The sequence below is a fragment of the Heptranchias perlo genome, chromosome 1, assembly GCF_035084215.1.
Source record: "Heptranchias perlo isolate sHepPer1 chromosome 1, sHepPer1.hap1, whole genome shotgun sequence".
Taxonomy (NCBI): Eukaryota; Metazoa; Chordata; class Chondrichthyes; order Hexanchiformes; family Hexanchidae; genus Heptranchias; species Heptranchias perlo.
The window spans coordinates 70,071,777-70,096,256 of record NC_090325.1 but is presented as its reverse complement, the minus strand read 5'-3'; the positions used below and the strand labels follow the sequence as shown (position 1 = coordinate 70,096,256).

The 24,480-nt window shown below is 42.3% G+C and overlaps 1 protein-coding gene across 2 annotated transcripts in view; it reads right to left on the bottom strand.

Annotated features, from left to right (window-relative positions):
- LOC137323084 (zinc finger SWIM domain-containing protein 6) overlaps positions 1-24,480 on the bottom strand; it is a 173,763-nt gene that overhangs the window by 23,560 nt on the left and 125,723 nt on the right. For both annotated transcript variants that reach the window (XM_067986493.1, XM_067986500.1), the window contains exons 5-10: positions 16,126-16,305; positions 11,635-11,811; positions 11,234-11,380; positions 10,699-10,827; positions 8,890-9,150; positions 6,966-7,101 (exon numbers count right to left, since the gene is read on the bottom strand). In XM_067986493.1, coding sequence (XP_067842594.1) covers positions 6,966-7,101; positions 8,890-9,150; positions 10,699-10,827; positions 11,234-11,380; positions 11,635-11,811; positions 16,126-16,305 — 1,030 coding nt within the window. The remainder of the gene's footprint in view (positions 1-6,965; positions 7,102-8,889; positions 9,151-10,698; positions 10,828-11,233; positions 11,381-11,634; positions 11,812-16,125; positions 16,306-24,480) is intronic.

Below are 24,480 nucleotides of genomic sequence, written 5' to 3'. Positions count from 1 at the left end.
CCTATCCCTAATTGCCCTTGAGAAGGTGGTGGTGAGTCGCCTTCTTGAACCGCTGCAGTCCGTGTGGTGAAGGTTCTCCCACAGTGCTGTTAGGAAGGAAGTTCTAGGATTTTGACCCAGCGATGAAGGAACGGCGATATATTTCCAAGTCGGGATGGTGTGAGACTTGGGAGGGGAACGTGCAGGTGGTGTTGTTCCCATGTGCCTGCTGCCCTTGTCCTTCTAGGTGGTAGAGGTCGCGGGTTTGGGAGGTGCTGTCGAAGAAGCCTTGGCGAGTTGCTGCAGTGCATCCTGTAGATGGTACACACTGCAGCCACAGTGCGCCGGTGGTGAAGGGAGTGAATGTTTAGGGTGGTGGATGGGTTACCTTGGTGGTGTTGAGCTTCTTGAGTGTTGTTGGAGCTGCACTCATTCAGGCAAGTGGAGAGTATTCCATCACACTCTTGACTTGTGCCTTGTAGATGGTGGAAAAGCTTTGGGGAGTCAGGAGGCGAGTCACTCGCTGCAGAATACCCAGCCTCTGACCTGTTCTTGTAGCCAGAGTATTTATGTCGCTGGTCCAGTTAAGTTTCTGGTCAATGTTGACCCCCAGGATGTTGATAATGGGGGGGGGGGGGGGGGTCGGTGACAGTAATGCCATTGAATATCAAGGGGAGGTGGTTAGACCTTCTCTTGTTGGGGATGGTCATTGCCTGGCACTTGTCTGGCGCAAATGTTACTTGCCACTTATCAGCCCAAGCCTCGATGTTGTCCAGGGTCATGCTGCATGCGGGCACGGACTGCTTCATTATCTGAGGGGTTGCGATTGGAACTGAACAATGCAATCATCAGAGAACATCCCCATTTCTGACCTTATGATGGAGAGTAGGTCATTGATGAAGCAGCTGAAGATGGTTGGGCCAAGGACACTGCCCTGGGGAACTTCTGTAGCAATGTCTTGGGGCCGAGATGATTGGCCTCAAACAACCACTACCATCTTCCTTTGTGCTAGGTATGACTCCAGCCACTGGAGAGTTTTCCCCGATTCCCACTGACTTCAATTTTACTAGGGCTCCTTGGTGCCACACTCGGACCAAGTTTATTTGGACCAAGGCTGTAATGAGGCCTGGAGCCGAATGGTCCTGGCGGAACCCAAACTAAGCATCGGTGAGCAGGTTATTGGTGAGTAAGTGCCGCTTGATAGCACTGTCGACGACACCTTCCATCACTTTGCTGATGATTGAGAGTAGACTGATGGGGCGGTAATTGGCCGGATTGGATTTGTCCTGCTTTTTGTGGACAGGACATACCTGGGCAATTTTCAACATTGTCGGGTAGATGCCAGCGCTGTAGCTGTACTGGAACGGTTTGGCTAGAGGCTCAGCTAGTTCTGGAGCACAAGTGTTCAGCACTACAGCTGGGACGTTGTCGGGCCCCATAGCCTTTGTTGTATCCAGTGCACTCAGCCGTTTCTTGATATCATGTGGATTGAATTAAACTGGCTGATGACTGGCTTTTGTGATGGTGGGGATATCGGGAGGAGGCAGAGATGGATCATCCACTCGGCACTTCTGGCTGAAGGTGGTTGCAAACGCGTCAGCCTTGTCTTTTGCACTCACGTGCTGGACTCGTTCATCATTGAGGATGTGGATGTTTATAGAGCCTCCTCCACCATCATTCATGACTGGCTGTGGCAGGACTGCAGAGCTTTGATCTGATCCGTTGGTTGTGGAATCGCTTAGCTCTGTCTATAGCATGTTGCTTCTGCTGTTTAGCATGCATGTAGTCCTGTATTGTAGCTTCACCAGGTTGGCACCTCATTTTTCAGTACGCCTGGTGCTACTCCAGTTTTACATTTACTAAATTACCAGCCAATTACCGCCCCATCAGTCTACTCTCAATCATCAGCAAAGTGATGGAAGGTGTCGTCGACAGTGCTATCAAGCGGCACTTACTCACCAATAACCTGCTCACCGATGCTCAGTTTGCGTTCCGCCAGGACCACTCGGCTCCAGACCTCATTACAGCCTTGGTCCAAACATGGACAAAAGAGCTGAATTCCAGAGGTGAGGTGAGAGTGACTGCCCTTGACATCAAGGCAGCATTTGACCGAGTGTGGCACCAAGGAGCCCTAGTAAAATTGAAGTCAATGGGAATCAGGGGGAAAACTCTCCAGTGGCTGGAGTCATACCTGGCACAAAGGAAGATGGTAGTGGTTGTTGGAGGCCAGTCATCTCAGCCCCAGGGCATTGCTGCAGGAGTTCCTCAGGGCAGTGTCCTTGGCCCAACCATCTTCAGCTGCTTCATCAATGACCTTCCCTCCATCATAAGGTCAGAAATGGGGATGTTCGCTGATGACTGCACAGTGTTCAGTTCCATTCGCAACCCCTCAGATAATGAAGCAGTCCGAGCCTGCATGCAGCAAGACCTGGACAACATCCAGGCTTGGGCTCATAAGTGGCAAGTAACATTCGCGCCAGATAAGTGCCAGGCAATGACCATCTCCAACAAGAGAGAGTCTAACCACCTCCCCTTGACATTCAACGGCATTACCATCGCCGAATCCCCCACCATCAACATCCTGGGGGTCACCATTGACCAGAAACTTAACTGGACCAGCCATATAAATACTGTGGCTACGAGAGCAGGTCAGAGGCTGGGTATTCTGCGGCGAGTGACTCATCTCCTGACTCCCCAAAGCCTTTCCACGATCTACAAGGCACAAGTCAGGAGTGTGATGGAATACTCTCCACTTGCCTGGATGAGTGCAGCTCCAACAACACTCAAGAAGCTCGACACCATCCAAGATAAAGCAGCCCGCTTGATTGGCACCCCATCCATCACCCTAAACATTCACTCCCTTCACCACCGGCGCACTGTGGCTGCAGTGTGTACCATCCACAGGATGCACTGCAGCAACTCGCCAAGGCTTCTTCGACAGCACCTCCCAAACCCGCGACCTCTACCACCTAGAAGGACAAGGGCAGCAGGCGCATGGGAACACCACCACCTGCACGTTCCCCTCCAAGTCACACACCATCCCGACTTGGAAATATATCGCCGTTCCTTCATCGTCGCTGGGTCAAAATCCTGGAACTCCCTTCCTAACAGCACTGTGGGAGAACCTTCACCACACGGACTGCAGCGGTTCAAGAAGGCGGCTCACCACCACCTTCTCGAGGGCAATTAGGGATGGGCAATAAATGCCGGCCTCGCCAGCGACGCCCACATCCCATGAACGAATAAAAAAAAATACATTTTAATTTTACATTTTACTAAAAAAGTGTAGTTTTACATTGCTTAAAGAGGTACTAGAAAGGCTGGCTATCCTTAAAGTAGGTAAGTCACATGGTCCGAATGGGATGCAACCTAGGTTGCTGAGGGAAGGGTGGAAATTGCGGAGGTACTGGCCATAATCTTCCAAACACCTGTAGATATGTGGGTGGTGCCAGGGGACTGGAGAATTGCAAATATTACACCCTCGTTCAAAAAAGGGTGCACGGATAAACCCAGCAACTATAGGCCAGTCAGTTTAACCTCTGTGGTGGGGAAACTTTTAGAAACTATAATCCGGGACAGAATTAACAGTCACTTGGATGAGTGTGGATTGATTAGGGAAAGCCAGCATGGATTTGTTAAAGGCAAATCATGTTTAACTAACCTGATAGAGTTTTTTGATGAGGTAACAGAGAGGGTAGATGAGGGCAATGCAGTTGATGTGATGTATATGGATTTTCAAAAGGCATTTGATAAAGTGCTGCATGGTAAGCTTATCATTAAGATTGCAGCTCATGGAATAAAGGGGGCAGTAGCAACATGTATACAGAATTGGCTAAGTGACAGGAAACAGAGAGTAGTGATGAACTATTGTTTTTCGGATTGGAGGGATGTGTACAGTGGTGTTCCACAGGGGTTAATGTTGGGACCACTGCTTTTCTTGATATATATTAATGACTTGGACTTGGGTGTACAGGGCACAATTTCAAAATTTGCAGATGACCCAAAACTTGGAAGGGTAGTAAACAGTGAGGAGGATAGTGATAGACTTCAAGAGGATATAGGCTGGTGGCATGGGCGGACACGTGGCAGATGAAATTTAACGCAGAAAAATGCGAAGTGATACATTTCGGTAGGAAGAACGAGGCGAGGCAATATAAACTAGAGGGCACAACTCTAAAAAGGGTACAGGAACAGAGAGATCTGGGAGTATATGTGCACAAATCGTCGTAGGTGTCAGGGCAGGTTGAGAAAGCGGTTAAAAAAAGCATATGGGATCCTGGGCTTTATAAATAGAGGCAGAGAGTACCAAAGTATGGAAGTCATGATGAACCTTTATAAAACACTGGTTCGGCCACAACTGGAGTACTGTGTCCAGTTCTGGGCACCGCACTTTAGGAAAGATGTGAAGGCCTTAGACAGGGTGCAGAAGAGATTTACTAGAATGATTCCATGGATGAGGGACTTTAGTTATGTGGACAGATTGGAGAAGCTGGGGTTGTTCTCCTTGGAACAGAGAAGGTTGCGAAGAGATTTGATAGAGGTATTCAAAATCATGAAGGGTATAGACAGAGTAGAGAGAGAGAAACTGTTCCCATTGGCTGAAGGGTCAAGGACCAGAGGACATAGATTTAAGGTGATTGGCAAAAGAACCAAAGGTGACATGAGGAAAAACCTTTTTACACAGCGAGTGGTTAGGATCTGGAATGCACTGCCCGAGGGGGTGGTGGAGGCTGATTCAATAATGGCCTTCAAAAGGGAACTGGATAAGTACTTGAAAGGAAAAAATTTGCAGGGCCACGGGGATAGGGCGGGGGAGTGGGACTAGCTGGATTGCTCTTGCAGACTCGATGGACTGAATGGCCTCTTTCCATGCTGTAACTATTCTATGATTCTATAATTAAAGGGGCACCAGCTTAATGAAAAAATATTTGCACATTTTTCCTTTGTTTACAAACATAATGCAATGGGGTAAATAGTGTTGATAAAAATCAAGTCACTGATCCATGATGTCACTATAGTAGAAAAAAGGTGCCTAGCCCTCAATTCCTTCCTCAAACAAAAATTATTTTAAAAGTTGTTCCCTAATAGGCATCATGAGTGACAAATACAACATGCATATAGGTAATATAGGGGAATTAGGTTCATTAAATTGCCACACAACCCCTAATGCTGTAAAGGAAGAGAATGTCCAATCTAGGTCTTCTTTCATTATTTTAAAACTCCATGGTCAGATCACCCCTTACCCTCATCTCCAGTGAATATAACCCAAGTTTATCCCTCTCACCATACCTCAGTCTGTTTATTCCAGATATCACTCTGGATCTTCCAACGATTGAGGTGCTCAAAACTGAACATTCTATCTAACATCTGACCAGTAATCTGTATAATTGAGGCAGCACTTCTTTACTTTTACATTCTACACTGCTTGTGATGAAGCCCAGCATACCATTAACCTTTTAGAGTTTTTCTTGCACCTATAAGCTAGCTATTAATGATTTAGGTACCAGACTCTAAAATCCCTTTGTTCATTTACCCCCCTCAGGTGAATTCCATAGCAAGTTTGCTAACGTGATAATGGCCTTTACTCATATGATTTTACTTCGGTAATACTGTTCTACAAAAGGTTTGCAGAGAAGTTTCACTCAGCACAGATAAACAAACATCAATTTGCTTTGCAAACCAAAGGAAGTATTACCATCTTACAACTCATATATCCCTCCACATTCACAGCAACATACTACCCTAAGTCAAGTGACCAACCAGCAATTTGATGGATATCATCCACAAGACCACAAATGTAAGAGGAAGAAGTTACATAAATCATTTATAAACTGCTCAGGCAACTACTTGCCCTGTACAACTGGATGTCAGATGCCCTCCCTACTCAAATCAACAGGAAGCACAAGATTTCAGAGTAAAAACGGTTTACTTTTTCTTCTTCAGAAAGTGTTTTGTTGCTGTGGCTTCAAATGCAAATACTGACCAGCTGCCAAGACTGGCACGGCTGGATAAGAAAATGGTGGCACTCACGTACAGAGATATATCTTTCCCATCTCCGGGGCCAGGGTCTCTTTTGCGTTTGAAATGAACCAATTTAATCAAGCCACCTGAATCTGGATCACATCATGTTTGGAACTTGATTCTTGTATAAGGGGCAACAGTGAACCTTCAAAAGTATGTGGCATTGCAGGTGATTAAAGAATCTCCTTAGAGAGTCGGGGTTAAGCGGCATCTAACCAGAGAGAAGTATAAATTTCCTTAGCTGGTTTCCTACAGTCATCATACTTCCCACTTCAGCCAGAAGGGTGGAACAATCTCGGCCTTGGACTTCTCATTTCCCCCCCCTACAGTGACTCTCCAATATTCCACAAATGTAGCATCTGAGCCACAATTAAATGCATTTAAACTGAATCTTTGGTGTAATTCAATTATATGCAACTTTTAGAACAAATATATTATTTCTGTTGCACAGTCACTGCAATGACAAAGCAAACAATTGTTTCACCAGCATTCAGGAGCACGGTTGAATGTAAATGGCTGTCAGTCAGAGCCTTTTGAGCAGCCTATGCCTAAATGACGGGTAGTACGGCCGGGTAGTGGAAAACTAAGGTAAACTGTAAGACCATAGCTACCCTGAGGTCTAGATCAAATCTATTAAAGCATATTTATTATTCACACATTCACTAAAATCTCATTTTCAGTAGTTATGAATAATTTAATGAGGTTTCGGTTAAGGCCAGTTTGAGATTAAATAGTCTCTGAATCTGCCGACAATCCAGCTCAAACATAACCAGATTCTGTAACGACAGCATCAGACCTGACAGGCAGATTGGATTTCTGAGATGCAAGCACAGCATTCTCTTCTCCGTTACTGCAGCCATTCATTGGACTGAGGCGTGGACACATAAGCTGTTTAAAAGATCAACCAATTAAGTGAATGTGCCAGCAATGCTGAAAATGGTGCTGCAGCAATGACCAATACCCACCGCATCGCTCTCAGTGCAATCTTGTACGCCAACTCAGCATCATGAGGTAGGAGAGACGTGAAGAGATACTTGGCAAAGGTGTGCATTGGAACGCTCTCTCGATAGATTATTTCACCCAGGCCACTGTAGGGCCCACCTACAGAGGTAAGCAAATATTAGCCTAGATAACGACACAAACAGGTCAAAAACAAATGTAATTACATCATTAACTCCATGTATGCTGACTTCTGCCAGTTCTAGAACGCCAGGTGATTAAAACCCTGGCTCACTCACGGAAAGGTATTTCTGAAAGGTTGGAGAGATACTTTAGCTCAAGAAGGTTGCAGAAGCCATAACCTATTCATCCGAAGTCATGACTGGAAAATGGTGTGAGTGAGTAAGTGAGCAAGCAGGTATGATACTGATCAAAACAAGGTATTGCATTCCTGTTAAATCAATCAGATCCCTATTTGAACTAACAATTAATATTTACTAGAAAGGGAAAAAGGAAGATCCAAATTATTCACTTTTCCCAAAACATAAGTTCCATTGGACACAAAATTAGTATTTTTGGTGTTTCATTTAAATTCCCATATTAGCAATTGTGAGCATAATCCATTTATACTTTGTTTCCATTTAATGCAAGTTCTACTCCAGAGACTTGAGCACACAATATAGGCTAACACTTCAGTGATGTACTGAGAGTGCGCTGTACTGTCAGAGGTGCCATTTTTCAGATGAAACGTTAAACCGAGGCCCCATCTACCCTCTCAGATGGACGTAAAAGATCCCATGGCACTATTCGAAGAAAAGCAGGGAGGTTCTCCCAGTGTCCTGGACAATATTTATCCCTCAATCAACATCACCAAAACAGATTATCTGGTCATTATCTCATTGCTGTTTGTGGGACCTTGCTGCGTGCAAATTGACTGCCACGTTTCCTACATTATAACAGTGATTACAGTTCAAAAATATTTCATTGTAAAGCACTTTGGGATCTCCTGAGGTCATGAAAGGTGCTATATAAATGCAAGTTCTTTATATACATACATTAAAGAAAACAGAAAGACTAACAGACTTCATTTTATGTATTCGATTTCTCGCACCAGTCCCAGAGACCTATTGGTGCCTGAAAGAGCAGGCAGACAATCTGCTCTCAGGCTTACTTTGTAACACCTACTAAGTGTATGGGAGAATGACTTGGCCTTCAATTTTTCTTCACCCCTTTGGGCTGGGGTTTTCTGAAGGGATTGCTCATCATCAGCAGTCTCTATGGTCTGATTGCATGGGGCAGAGCAGGCCGTAAGCCTCACCTTATCATGGTCAGGGATAGTACTTTGCTATCTCAAATGTATACTCCTAATGACACAGTATGTCAAGTATATTTGAACTCAAGCGGGTTGCATTATAAAAAAAATTGAAAAACAGAATAATTGGAGAGTTTAGGATAAAGTGAGGAGTGTACAATAGGATATTTAAATGACCCAGGCTCCAGTTAATTTAACCGATCAGGATTTACGGTGATGACAAGCATTGTATGGATTTCAAAAGCTCATCTCTCCAGTTCTGAAAATGCCTCAAAACTTAACTCCCTTCCAAAAGGAGAAAATGTCAAAAATAATTGTGAATGTAAGAATTAACATGAAACAGTTTAAAAACATAAATAAATTGCACAATCTTTTTCATGGGCAAGAGAATAGTAACCCATCCCTACCCAACACATTTGAGTTGTTTTTACCCAAAGGGCAATGTGTTTAGATTTAAGGTTGTGCAGCAATCAGGACAGCCCAGCGTGTTAGAAAGGGTGGATGTGTGTTTGTTTTCAGTGATGGTGCCAGGCAGAGGCAAGGTACTTGAGCAAACAGGTTGAAGGAAAACATTAAGTACACATACAGGAAAGCAGCAATTGTAAAGATTAAGTTGAGGATGTTTAAAGTTAAATTACCTTCTAACAGGAAGACTGCTTGTTTTCGGAAAATTTTCACCAGCATGTCATCTAATTCGACCTCCTGCAGCTTTGCAATCAGCTGCTCCTCATTGCGACACACTTTCTCCTGGGCATACAAGCCATCGGGCATTATTCGCTGCTGACCCAATCCAATCAGGGCTATTTCAACAGCTAGCGTTAAATAAGATTCGCCGTCTTCCAGGAATCTGTGCGCCGGTAAATGTTGGTACTCCAACAATTTCAACTGCCCCATGGTTTCTGAGAGAGAAACACAATCACACATTATTGCATGAAGTTTATTTTGTTGTGCAATCCATTAAAAATGCAACCACAACATACTCTTCAAATGGTAAACGAAGTGCCTAGTGTGGAACTAAGTCTTACCCGTATCTCAGCCAGGGTTGTTACAATTATTGGTCTCAGTGCCCATGGGACCATACCCCAGCATGACTCAGCACCTCCAGGAAAGGAGGGAGTAAAAAAAAAACCTCAGTTAAAATTTTAAAAACTCCAAACTTCATGCAAGTTGGGGAAGTGCTTTTCCAAAAAAAGATACTGAAGAAAATTTGAGGATCATTCACTCAAGCAAGTCTGTGCACCACTTATCAGCTGCTTACAAGCCTGGAAGCAGGTTGCATGCGCCAAGAAAATAGCAAGTGGCTGAGGTGAAAACTGGGCAGAGCTGGAATGGGAAAAGGAAGTTGTGAAAACTTCACAAGAGTTTTACCAAAAAAGTCATTGCGTATGCTGAAAAGTTCTGCATTGGCATTCTTGCATAATTCACAAAGTAGTCCATTTTAAATTTTAAAAAAATGCTAGTCACCATCTTCAACCAAAGAAAATTTCATGGAAGTCTGCAATTTTAGTAACTTAAAATTCCATTATTAGCACCCATCTTGGGTAAAACAAACAACTGACTAAATTTAAACTTGATACAAGTATTATTGATCAATTATTAACAATCCCAGTTCACCATCACACACTGGATTACGATGCAGAACTGAGACATAATGAAATAGGATTGTATGATCTGGGAGCGCAGGTGGCAAAGCATCCCATCACCTCATTAGGTGGGATGCTCAAGTACTAAAAAGCTGGGCAGCCATTCAGATCTGCTAGCCACTGTTAATAAGATTTAGTCATTTCTTGGTCAGGCCACTAGAGGGATCTCAAAAGAGTAAAAAAAGGTGACAGCACACTCACTCCTATTTAAAAGCAACTTGTGTGACCCGATTGCTAAGCAGTAATAAAATGTGTCACAGGGCAATCTACAGACCAGACCCATTCCCCACCATCCCCCTGCTCCCCCGCAAAAGACCTGGATGAAAATAGCTCCTGCCAGGGCTTTTCATTAACAGCAGCCCTTTATACAACTGTGACTACACTTCAAAAATACTTCATCGACCGTAAAGCGCTTTGGGATGACCTGTGGTCGTGAAAGCCGCTATATAAATACAAGTTTTTCTTTCTTTCTTAAGTTTGCAGGCTATATATTCTGAAGTTGCAACTCAACAATAAATGGAATTTAATGTTGGGCTTCTTCATCTTCACCATGATGCCAGTGCAAATCAAACTAATAGCTGGCAAAATGTCACCATATTATCTATGCACAGCACTAAAATTAAATTTGGAAAATGAACAAATGGATTTAAGATTGATTGTTTAGACCCAGCATATCTGGGTCATTTATTTAAATATCCTACTGTATGCTCTTTACTTAAATGGCTTTGCAGGGACCTTTGGTTATTCACCCTAAAAAGTTGAATAGTGTCAGGGACGAGGCTATCAAATAGGAGTTTCACATACCTGTAAATTCCGAATATCCAGAACCTTCGTCATCCACTCTGCAAGCATCCATTAGTGTGCTGAAGAGACAGCCAATAGGGTCCAGTGGGTGACCTACCCAGCCTTCAAGATTGGTTATCGTCGTGATTCCTTTGTGAAGAAACTCTAAGTATTTATGCGGAAACAGTCTATCAGTCAATACACTTTCTTAACTAGCTAACCTTCTAACTCTACAAAATATTGATATTATTGCCAATGCAAGCTTTTTTATGAACCTGCACTTGAATTATATTATAATCTTAACTGGTGGGTTATGTATTACTCACTGAAATACATCTCACATCAGAGGCCTCTCATTGGTCTCCCTTCGTATCTACAGGGGATTAGTGTAAAAAAAGACAACCTTCTCCATGTCTACTTAACTCAAGAGTTGGAAAGTAATTTACCAATAAAATTACACCCTCTCCCAAAATAAGTCTCCACTGCACAATTCTGGGGTCAGGATTGGACAATAGAAATTAACTAAATGTGCCATTTACAGCTTTCCCCAGCTTACCTTTCCTCTGCGCCTGGAACATTTCAAGTTGTTTTTGTTGCTGTCGCCTCAGTGTATTGACAATCGCTATTGCTAGTCTCAAGGCTTCTCTGGGATATCCATGAGATCGCAGCGCATCCACCCGAGCACATGCTGTAGGGACATGCTCTAAAATCCCGAGGGAGTGCAGAGAAAAGGAATTTTTTAAAAATGAAGAAAAAAGTACATTAATTTGTGTGACGACTCCATCTGGGGATGAATCAAAGAAATATTTGTGGCAGGAATTAGAAACTCCATATTTTTAAACCAGCAGTTCAAAGCAGGCACTGTATTCATGGCTAGGCCTCCAATTTTTCCCCAATGCCATAGAAACTGGACAAAGGGACAAGTCATGCAAATGTCTTTCCGGTTTAGCCACTTACCGTGCCATAGGGGCCACCCGTGAGAGTCAAACAGTGAATTTTCATTGTCGCCATGGTAACAGTAGTTTGTGTAGAGGTCACTGCTAATAATGTGCTGTAAATGGCTGTCCTGCCAGTGGAGATCACATGCCTCGATGGCTCGTGTGAACACAGTCCGGTGAGGCCTGCTTGCAGTATCTGACAGTGAATTGAAAAAGGTACATCAGTTGTGTGTGTGTTTTTATCTAAAAAAACAATAGCTCACAATACCCAATGTCCAGCAAATCACTTGTGGTATATTCATCTCTCCCTTAAATACATGCTAAAGAGTGTTATGAACACACAGACAGATTAAAAACTCTATGCCAGGTAATTCCACCTTTATGAAATTTATACATTACAAAATAATTCATGTATGTGAAGTAGTTTGAGATGTTTTAAAAGATGCTATCTAAATGCAAGTTATTTCTTATAGCATTGCCATCCGTTGTAGCACCAACGTCAGTGCTATAATGTAAAAGGGACAGGTCTATTGCGAAGCAACCCAAATATAGTTTTCCCAGCTCTCTTCGAGGTGGCAGCGCCACTGGTAAAAAATAAACACTAACCTAGCTGCCACTGCCACAAAAAACTGTATGGGCCAGTAATACTGCTTCCCATTTGCTATCCACCTCAAGGTATTAAAAGAATTAGATGAGGAAATTGCAGATGCATTACTCATAATTTTCCAAAGCTCTCCAGATTCAGGAATTGTGCCTTTAGATTGGAAAATTGCAGGTAACTACAGATCCGTCAGTTTAACATCAATTGTGGGGAAGTTACTGGAATCTATCATCAGAGACAGGGTGAGGGAGCACTTGGACATGTATCAGTTGATCAAAGAAAGTCTGACTAATCTAGCTAAATATTTTGAGGAAGTCACTAGCATAGTGGATAGGAGAGTGTCTATGGATGCTGTCTATACAGACTTCCAAAAGGCATTTGATAAGGTTCTGCACAAGAGATTATTAGCAAAAATGAGAGCACATGAATTGGAGGTAACCTTGTGATATGGACTGTTGTTTGGTTGGGAGGTAGGTGACAGAGAGTAGGGATAAAGCACTTTAAGAAAGATGTGAAGGCTTTAAGATGGTGCAGAAGAGATTTACTAGAATGATTCCAGGGATGAGCGGCTTTAGTTACGTGGATAGACTGGAGAAGCTGGGGTTGTTCTCCTTGGAACAGAGGAGATTGAGAGGAGATTTGATAGAGGTATTCAAAATCATGAAGGGTCTAGACAGAGAAACTGTTCCCATTGGCGGAAGGGTCAACAACCAGAGGACATAGATTTAAGGTGATTGGCAAAAGAACCAAAGACAACATGAGGAAAAACTTTTTTTTTTACAGTGAGTGGTTGTGATCTGGAATGCACTCCCCGAGGGGGTGGTGGAGGCAGATTCAATCGTGACTTACAAAAGGGAGTTGGGTAAATACTTGAAAGGAAAAGATGTGCACGGCTACAGGGATAGGGCAGGGGAGTGGGACTAGCTGGATTGCTCTTGCATAGAGCCGGCACACACTCGATGGGCCGAATGGCCTCCTTCCATGCTGTAACCTTTCTATGATTCTATAAAGGGTTTGTTCTCTGATTGGAGGGATGTGACAAGATCCCCGGGGGATCTGTACTAGGCTTTTCATCATATATATTAATGACTTAAATGAAGGAATAGAAAGTTGTAAATCCAAGTTTGCAGATGATACTAAGTTAGGAGGCATACAGAAGTTGTATGGGTGGCAGGAGGAAGTTACAAAAAGACATAGACAGACTAAGTGAGTGGGCAAAACTATGGCAGATGGAATTCAATGTGGGGAAGTGTGAGGTTATCCACTTATCTGAGAAAGACAAATTGGAATATGCTCTTAATGGTGAGAGACTCGGAGCTGTGGTGGAGCAAAGGGATTTGTCCAGGTACACAGATCACTAAAATCTGGTGCATGGGTACAAAGACTAAATCAAAAAGGCTATTGGAATGTTGGGCCTTATCTCAAGGGGGTGGGATACACCAGTGAGTAAGTGATTCTTCAATTTTGCAGAACCCATCTAATTGAGGTCTTTAAAATGTTATGGGGATTTGATACGAGTAAATACAATTTCCTCTGGTGGGGAACTCAAGAACAAGGGAGCAGAATCTTAAAATTAGAGCTAGACCACCTAAGAGTGAAATCAGGAAGCACTTTTCCACACAAAGGGTAGTGGAAATCTGGAACTCGATCCATGTAACGCTGTGGATGCTGGGTCAATTGAAATTTTCAAGACTGAGATTGATAGATTTTTTTTTAAGACAAGTGGTATCAAGGGATATGGAACAAAGGCAGGTAAATGGAATTGAGGTACAGATCAGCCATGATCTAGCAGAATGGCGGAACAGGCTCCAAGGGTTGAAAGGCCTACTCCTGTTCCTATATTTTTATGCCTGTATATACTTGAGTTTCCTAGAAATCAGGTAGAAATGAAAGCTGGAAATCATGACTTCCAAAATATATATATGTGCAATTGTTTTTGTAACTGCTAGTACTATGGAACTGCTTTGCGAATTGCACTGCTTTGCAAATTGGGCAGATTCCACAGTAACAGGATGTCCATCATATCACAGACCTGCCTCTACTGGATGTAAAATTCTTTACATGGTTTGTGAAAGATAATAGCGTGAAGGTCACCTCACAGGACACTATAAAAATCAAATGGCTGCCCAAGTGCTGGGTCTCCCACACATTTCAGCCTAATAACAAAAGCCAAGCTCATCAATGATCATACATCACAATTGTATTTTTATTCCAGATTTTACAACTACAAAATCAGAACAGTCTTCAATAAGGTTATTTTCACTTGTAATTTAGCTGCATTTTAAATCACCCAAATTAACACACAATAAAAAAAAACTGATTTAAAACTGAGGGTAATTTTAAAAAATATTTCTTGCCCAATATCTCTACTAAAGACATCAAGGCACGATTTTGACTCCGAGCCGGGAAGGGATCAAATTGCGGGCGGGAAACCCGAAAGTACTGGTTTCCCGGGCGTCCATACGATTTTGACGTAAGGACGTCTTTTTTTTGTCCAACTGACCGGCCTGAATGACAGGCTGGTCTCAGTCGGACGGGAGAGCAGCCAGGGAGAGGATGTGTTCAGGTCAGTCTTCAGATAGTCTTTGTTTGTGCGGATCGGGGGGGTGGCAGGGTCACTGGTGGACGCGGGGAGGGGGGGGGGGGGTCAGTCATTGGGGGAGGGGTGTCAGGATCGGGGGTCATCGCGGAGCTCCGCGATCATTTTGGGGGGGGGGGGGGCACAGGGGTCCGCGATCGTTGGGAGTGGGTCGCTGCAGGTAGGCTTCTTGGGCCTGGGGGAAGCACTTCTGCTCCTCCCGTCCCACAAGCTGTGCCAGAAAGGCACCTACCTGTTAGTCTCGGGCCTTCTTGCATCCTTTCAAGTGGTGTCAAACAGAAGGCCCGGGAATCCCGGCCTCCCAGGATTGAAATCGGAAACTGTGGGAAAATGGAGGCCCTCGGCTTCTTTGAAAGCTTTTAAGGCCCGACCCACCTCCTGGGAGCGGGTTGGTCGCCCGTCCCTCGCCCCGCCCCAGTGAAAACTGGAAACGGGAAGGTTGGGGATGGGTCTGAAATGGTTGCAATTTTGAATGCCCCCCCCCCTGCCCCCAACCCATCCGTTTTTCACTTTTAAAACTGTGCCCCAACTCTTTGCTGGAATAGATTTCCCACAGACTCCAGGAACCCTCCTCCTGAATTCACCCAAGTAGTCACTATTCATGTCTCAGCCTCGAGAGGATATTCAACTTGAGGTGGCATCATGCCCAAATCCAATCTAGTCCTCATTATACATACACAAATGCACTTGCAACAGGGGTTTCTGAATAACTATCAGGAGATTGAACCCATGTCAATTTCCCACTAATGATGGTTTATTTGTATAAAATTTCAAATTCTACAGCACAGTAGATCATTCATCCCCTCTCACCTGTGCTGGCTCTCTGAACACGCTACCCACTTAGTCCCATTCCCCTGCCTTTTCCCCATACCGTTATAAATTTTACTTTCGGAAATGTTTATCCAATTTGCGTTTAAAAGTTATGATGGATTCTGCTTCCACCCCTGTTTGTGGTAGTGTATTCCATGTCCTAACAACTCTGTGTAAATAAATTATCCCAACCACTCCTTTTTGGTGATAACCTTACACTTATGCCCTCCAGTTACTGACTTACTGGCCAGTGAAAATAGCGTTCGCTACTCACTTTTTCAAAACCCTTCATACTTTTGAACACATCTATCGGATCTCCTCATAACCTTCTCTGTTCTAGGGAAAGGAGTCCTAGTTAGTCCTTATAAGTAAAGCCTCAACCCCTGCCCTCCACCCCCCCCCCCAACAACCAATAAGCAGCTTGTAATTGCATATTAACTAGAAAACAGTTTTCCTATATTGTAGCTGACTGAAGAACAAGTTCTCAATTTTATTCTCACCTTGGTTAGCATTTGCACCATGAGGCAAAGCATTGGTTAAATTGGGCAGCTCATTTCCATGGTTTCCATCTTCCCAGGGACAAACATCAACACAGTTCCATTTTTTGAGCTGCTTTAGCCAGCCTGCTTTCTGTTCAGGCTTGCAATGGGGATTTAAGACTATACACATCCACAGAGCACCTAGGGATCCAAAAGCAGAGAGACAAATTAAAATGACAGCAACAAAATCTTGGTATAATTTTTAAATACAGCTCATGAAGATTTTGGAAAACAAACTATGAATTTGAACTTTCATCAGCATTAATGAAAGAAATATCCATCAGAGGAAACAGTCTCTGGTGTCACAGCCAATTTGCATCAAGAACAGATGGGCCTGTATTTTAGAATATTGCCATTTCTCATTTCCCTATTGAAATAAACTCAATATATAGATAAAGTTTCTTCACTAATGGAATTTTAACTTTAAAAATATCCTGCTTAGAAACCAGCTACTCAAGTAGCAATTATGTACAGGGTACTACCAAAATAAACTGAACAAGACCCAAAAAAAAATCAAATTATTTAAAGCATTACATTAGCGACTGGAATAAGATGGCAGGGGAGAAGAAAGAGAAATCAAAAAACGGAGCACTAACACTAATGGAACAGCATAAATTTGATATTCACTCGGCTCAGTTTCCAATCTGAACCATGCAGAGTTAAGATTTGAAAGTCAGATGGAAGGGGTACCAGAGAACAGAGTTAAGCCTGGGTGGTCCTCTGACACCTCCTGGTACTGGTAAGAGTCAGCAATCTGTAAGCAGGTGGCTCTCAGCAGCAAAGATGACAATGCCAAATCGATCAGAGACGGAAGATAGTTGACAAGAATTACATCAAGAAATTTCTAAAAATTGAAAGGTTTTAAAAGTTAAAAGAAAAATCAGTTAGCTCAAGATTTATTCCAACTCACTAACTCATTTAACTCACTACAGATGCAAATTCTCATTTGTTTGAAACTTCTGGGTCTTCACAAGGTGAACCAAAAAATATAGAAAATATCAAACTTGGTTTGAAATTATAACATACAATAGAGCAGCTTTCTACAGCTTTGAGTTTATAGCATTTCAAAAGGGACAATAATCGTATGTAACCTAGAATTATTTAATATTCTACTTTGATCTTCAATACAGGTCTGGAAAATAATGCAATTAGCATTAAATATCATAATTACATTTTTTGAGCCTTGAGCCCACCTCACACTACATGGCATGGCTCTAAACAAGATCTAAACTAACAATTTTCACATGATTTTCATTAGCTGTTGCCTGGTTACAAATGAGTGCTTTGACAAGAGTGTGAAAACATATGTGGGCAATAGCAAGCAACCTTTTATTAATAAAAAAAACCTTACATTCATCCACTGCTAAAAGCTTTGGGAGGCTGCAACTTCCTGTCTTCAATTCAGAATTGCAATTAAAACCAATTGAAATGAGCACACAAGTTTCATTTTTGAGAGACAGGGAGGCAGACTAAGCAGCCAGAGAAACTCTCCTCACACACAATGATTGAGAGATATCTCTCCCCCACCCCAACACACGCACTTCTAAATAATTAATCCATATCCGAGAAAGTGCAGATCACATACTACTAATGCACACCTATTTAAGGCTACAACTGCCACAAATTCACAGAGGGATTGCTGTAGCCACATGCCAATTACTAATGCAGCCTGCATGTGGCTAAAATACACTTTGTTTGCCTAAACAGAACAAGTGAGGGTGGAAAAAAAAACTTCCTCACAGTACCACTGCATTAATGGGGTGATGACTAAATAGAGCCAATATATTTTGATTATTAATTCAAAGGCTAGTTCTGGAGAATTTTTTTAAAAATTCTGCTTTATCTTGGTGATGTTGCAGCATCCAACCATGTGGCCCTAGGTTACCTAAGTCTAACCACATCATTTAACTTTAAATCCAAGATAATTTAAAAAGAATTTGAACTTGTGTATTACTGGTACATGAGAACATTCAGTGCAAGAATGCAAATATCACCTTTCCCATTAGATAACTACGTGCAAACTCACACTGTGCTATGCAATTTAATATTAATGCCGCTGGGGAAACTGCAGGAATAAATTACATATGATGCATAGGAAAGCTCCGGAGAAATATTAGCTCAAATTTTGTTACCAAAGAGGAAAAGACCCAGAAAACAAATATCCTGCCAAAATCGGGAGTTTTTTTATTTGATTTTAAAAATCAATTCCAATAGAACTTACAGACAAGATAGAAAATTTGCAATTTGTCAATTTGTTGCTTGAAACCAGTCGTACTTGTCAAACTATTTTAGTTTATCTCGTCCTCTCTTCTCTTTTCACCACTGGTGGTGTCTTGCACTACAGGCCTCATCTAGGTTTCTCAACAATTTAAAAACATTCTACTTTGTTTAATATTAATAATGCACAAATAAAAATTAGGTGAAATGAGTGAACATTGATTATTCAACCAAGACAGAGAATTGATATACCTAAAGATCCAAACATGCTAAACCAGAAGAAGCATTTGTACAGCATGTCTTTAACATAGAAAAACATCCCAGGGGTTTGGGAAGAAAAAAAAAATCAGATGCCAAGCCAAAGGAGGAGAAATAAGGTGGGTTTTAAGGAGGGTCTTAAGGAGGGGGAGGTGGAGAAGGTTAGAAGAGAATTCCATAGAGCAAAAGCCAGACAGCTGAAGGCACAGCTGACAGTAGCGGGACAAGCATAAGAGGCTCGAATAAGAGGAACAGAGAGCTGGGGGGAGGGGGGTAGTTGTACAGCTGGAGGTGGTTGCAGAGATAAGATATGCCAAAGCCATGGAGGGATTTAAACAAAAAGGATTTTTTAAAAATTTGAGTTGCTGGGGAACAGGCATGATGGACTTGGTGTGGGATAGGATACAGGCAACAGAGTTTTGGATGAGCTGAAATTTGAGGAGGATGAAGAATGAAAGGCCAGGCAGGAGAGAACTGGAGTGAGTGTGTCTGGAGGTGACAAAGTCAGGTATGAGAGTTTCAGTGGCAGCCGTGCTGTGTTGGGTGGAGGTGGGCGATGATATAAGGTGGTCATTTGATGGAGAGGACATGGAATCAGAAGCTCAGCTTGCTGTTGATCATACAGTGTATGATAATAATAGGTGATGAGCTTCTTGCCTACTCTTGGTAAAAGCTCCATGTGTAAATAGTAGAGTAGCTCTAACCTGAATAAGAGCTATTATGCTGATCCCCAAGAGTTTGCAACAATGATGTTTAACTCAGGAATCAATGGGCCACTACCAACATTTGTGCCACTTCAGTTACAAATTTTTGACTACAAATCTGTGGGTGTCTTTTGACACCAGTTATAGAAGGGTTTGAGGGCAATATACCCAATTTCATGTAACCACATGAAGGGTACAGTTGAAATACTGTAAACACTGCACACTAACAATTTATCACTATTCTGGGTGGCTATAAATTTACATTTTTCTTCAAAGACAAAGCTTGATCGTGTACAGCAGGCAAGCTCTGAGGGCATGCAGCCTCAGCACAGAAAAGCCAGTCATGAAGCAATCTAGCAATCTGCCGTGGACTCAGGGTCCTTAGACAACCGAATGTTTTATTTTTTGTCCTAATTCGCTCCATTATTGAATTAAACTTTGATGTATTGGTCTTGACATCTGCTTCAAGCTGATTGTATTGTGTATGATAGTTTAATCACCCCCCATGCATTTTACAGTGGCTGCTGATTAATGCAATAGATTACCTGTGCTATCCACGGCAAGTGGGAATCATTGCCCTTTTTCAAACTACACTCCTTTCATTTGCTGAAAACAGACTACATGCTGTATTAAAAACTACCCAAGTTGAAGTAAATTATCAGACTTCATTACATGTTTTTTCACATACGCATACATATACACGTGCACACAAATATTTTCTTCTAGTGTTTTACCCATTGGGGTTATGGAGTGGGGTGGGGTGAAACTTCAGACAATTAGATACAAAATGAATGTAATTCCAAATGAAATCAAAACAATTTACCTGAATTGTCAACTATTTAGCAGAAGAAAGATGAGAATTGACAGAATTACATTAATAATAGTTCAAATCAGGTCAAAATTTGCCTACAGAACTGAATTATGGTTTTTCCTTTTCATAAAGCGTTTTTCTCAAGTGATTCTACAAAATGGAAATAACTGAACACTCTGCAAACAAAACAAAGACTGTATACAGTTAAAATAACAGGCAAGTGAAAACAGAGGAGTGTTCAGCAATATATCCTAAAGATGGGATCTTGGCTAGAGTTTCCAATTTTTGTTAGGACAGAGTTAGTCTTCCGTTAAATCTGTTATTGTAATCTTAGTGTGTTGACAAGCTGTTTGGGGGTCCATCACACTGAAGAATAGCAGACACTCATCTAATATTCTCCTACCTCAGTGGTTTCATCAGATTAAGCATCAGGGATTTAATTTAACAGTTTCAGCTTTATTAGGCTGTCATGAGAACGGCCCAGCTTTGATAACAGTAGTTGCTCCAATTATGGTTGGCTTTAGGAATGACAAGTATAATAATTCATTCGTACTACACTAAAGCAATAAATGGTTGTTTTGCAGCGCCATTTTGAATGCATTTTTCTTTTAACCCTTTCACTAGCAGTTCCTTCAGAAAAGATCTGCCACCACACAATAGGTTTATTTGTGTCAAAAGGATAAGGTTTAATGATTCCCTTTATTTATCTTACCACAAGGACATCAGAACTCCAGCATGCTCTTGTGAATGGCAAATGGGACGTTCTGCCTCAAATGAAATCCCCATATTCAAATCATCTATAATGATCTAGCATCAGAGTGGGAAAGCGATTGTCTCACAGTTGGCTTCTGACAGTGACTTGTGACATTTGTATTCAGGTCCTGCTTTTCCATGTGGCTAAAGGGCTTCCAATTTCATTTCACGGCCAGAAGCCTGCAGAAACACCAATTAACTTGCAGATCCCATTTGCTGACAAAAAAAAAATCAGCTTCACTGCAATGCCTGGTATCTAGCAGTGCTCAGCATTTAATTCCAAAGCAGAGCCTCGAAGCAATGTGATCCTGTCACTAGGGCACAGAGTTAACCTAGCCATTCTGCTTACATGGAAAGCCTATTCACTCCTGCAATCTATGTGTCACCTTTTGTTATTGCACAGAATCATAACGCCAGTCACAGAGCAGCAACTTTATCTAGCCTCAAGTCACTGAGCTGGCACTGAAAAGGTTGACTTGATTTCCAAGCTATCTATGGACCCCATACATATAGACCAGAAAGCACTGAGCTTTAAGGAATCAACAGATATAACCACCCTATGTAAGAACCCATTCAATTCACACCAGAAGATTTCAATGCTCTTTGCAGCAGGATTAAGGTCAATAGCCACTTCATCCTTTCAGGGATTTTTGCCCAAATGACCTCAGAACAATTATAGAGTGGAAAACATTAAAACTAGATTGCAATTGCCATTAAAATCACTGTTGTAGCATTTTACTTCTGGGAAAAGTAATGCTCTTGCACATAATTACTGGGCTTGATTCACATGTCAATTGTATGAAGGTCTTTGCCCCTTCCTGCCTGACTGCTTCATGATTTAAAGTTATATCCTCTTCTATTTTTCTTTCTCCTATAGCAAGTACCACTCCTCAGCCTAGAGAAAGAACTGTTCTCACCTCTGCCAATGCTAAACTATAGCCAGCCAGAACATAACATAAGAACAAAGAACATAAGAAATAGGAGCAAGAGTAGGCCATATGGCCTTTCGAGCCTGCTCCGCCATTCAGTAAGATCATGGCTGATGTTCGACCTCAATTCCACTTTCCCGCCCAATCCCCATATCCCTTGATTCCCCTCGAGTCCAAAAATCTATCTATCTCAGCCTTGAATAGACGCAACGACTCAGCACCCACAGCCCATTGCGATAGAGAATTCTAAAGATTTACAACCCTCTGAGTGAAGAAATTCCTCATCATCTCAGTCTTAAACGGCCGACCCCTTATCCTGAGACTATGCCCCCTAGTTCTATACTCTCCTGCCAGGGGAAACATCCTCTCCGCATCTACCCTGTCAAGCCCCCTCAGAATCTTATCCGTTTCAATTAGATCACTTCTCATTCTTCTAAACTCCAGAGAATATAGTCCCATTTTACTCAATCTCTCCTCACAGGACAACCCTCTCATCCCAGGAATCAATCTAGTGAACTTTCGTTGGACCGCCTCAAAGGCGAGTATACCCTTCCTTAGATAAGGAGACCAAAACTGTGCACAGTAATCCAGGTGTGTTCTCATCAAAGCCCTGTCCAATTGTAGCAAAACTTCCTTACTCTTGTACTCCAACCCCCTTGCAATAAAGGTCAACATGCCATTTGCCTTCCTAATTTCTTGCTGTACCCACATGTTAACTTTGTGTTTCTTGTACAGAGACACCCAAATCTCCTGAACACCAACATTTAATAGTTTCTCACCATTTAAAAAATATTCTGTTTTTCTATTCTTCCTACCGAAGTGAATAACTTCACATTTCCCCACATTATACTCCACATCTGCCACCTTCCTACCCACTCACTTAACCTGTCTATATCCCTTTGCAGACTCTTTGGGCAGGATTTTAACTGCCAAGTCCGGGTGGATTTGGGGCAAGGGGGGGCACAAACAAAATCGCATTTTTATGGAGCGGGAGGGAACCCTGGCTCCAACCCGTTGAAAAACATGTACGACCCAGACGCACCTGGGTGCGCGTGTGGATCAGGGAGCTGGAAGTCCAGCCTGTAATTAAATCCGGCGGCTGATAATTAAAGGGGCAAATGTGCCTCAATAAGGTACTTAAAGCAGTTTATTTTTTGTACACTTAAAGATTTTAACCCTACCTAGGCGGCTATCTCACGGTGAAACCAGGCAGGAAGGGCCAGATCAATAAAAAAGACTAAATAAATTAAATAAAATTACATTTCCCATTGTAAAAAATAAACATACCTTAAAATCGGTCATCTGCACCCCTCACCCCCACCACCCGATGTCTGATGTCTCTCCCAACAGCCGACGAGATCTCTCTCTCTCTCTCTTTCTGTCCCACCTCCCTCTTCTCAGATGTGTAGCTCCTCTGCCGACAGGCCTGTCAATCAGGCTGGCTGCTGGGGGAGAAACCTGGACAAGGCATTGATTGGCCTCATTATGGTCACGATCCGCCTACTTCCCTTCCGGGTTTCGCACCTGCAAATCCTGCCCCCGCCAGCATGATGCCCCTTGTGTCCTCCTCACAGCTTACTTTCCCACCTACCTTTGTACTGTCAGCAAACTTAGATACATTTCCCTTGGTCCCTTCATCTAAGTCAATAACATAGATGGTGCATGAGAGCAGTTGAGGGCAAGACAAGCCCTCAATCATTATGGGGAGCACCTGCACACAGTACCTTCCCCAACTGGCACAATTATGAGCTCAAAATATTGAGAATCTTGGCTGCGAACATATGACCTAGCATTCCATGGAGCAGAACAATGCTCTCAACTCTATTTCCCTAATCAACACCCAACAAATATTTTGAGAAATATTATAATTGTTTAGAAACAAACAATCCATTGTTCTCTTTGCAAGTTCTCAAAATTATCTCAAACAAAAAGAACATATCTGCTGGGCTATAAAGGCATGAAAATTAAATACTACACATATAAAAGGGACACATTGCATCTCAAATAATCATCAAGCTCAGTATAGCACAGAGCAGAGATGGTATAGTAATATGTTTCTTAGAGGGTTATCCTTTGCTCAGGTATGCTTAAAAACATGAATACATTGTATGAATACACACTAGAATAAACAGTCCAGCTCCACAAAATTGCTGAGATTTAAACTAACTGCATTCCAAGTGTACAATGGGATCTTTGTTAAATTAATAATGCAGGTTTATAAATGGAAGTTAAAACTAGTGTATGGTGGTGTCTTTATTCCTTAATTTTTTTTTTAAATTCAAGGAGGGAAACAGGCAATATGTTACTCAGTTGAGAACCAGACATTTTTCTGAGCAGTAAGGCTTTGTACCTTTGAACTAGAACATAGGGCCTCCAGGTCTCAACAGCAAATAAAAGGGCACTGTGGACGAACAAAGAATGGTCCATACTTGACGTCATCTCCAAATTTAACAACCACCTCAGAGATGTTGGGTGCCTCTGCCACCCTTCAGATGAAACATTAAAGACGACAAATCTAGACATAAAAGATCCCATGAGTAGCAGAGAGTGCTCCCAATATTCTGGCCAAGACAAAATCAACAGTCAGTCGCTCATCTCATTAATGTTTGTGGAATATTTGTGCGCGCAAAATGTAGGATCTTGC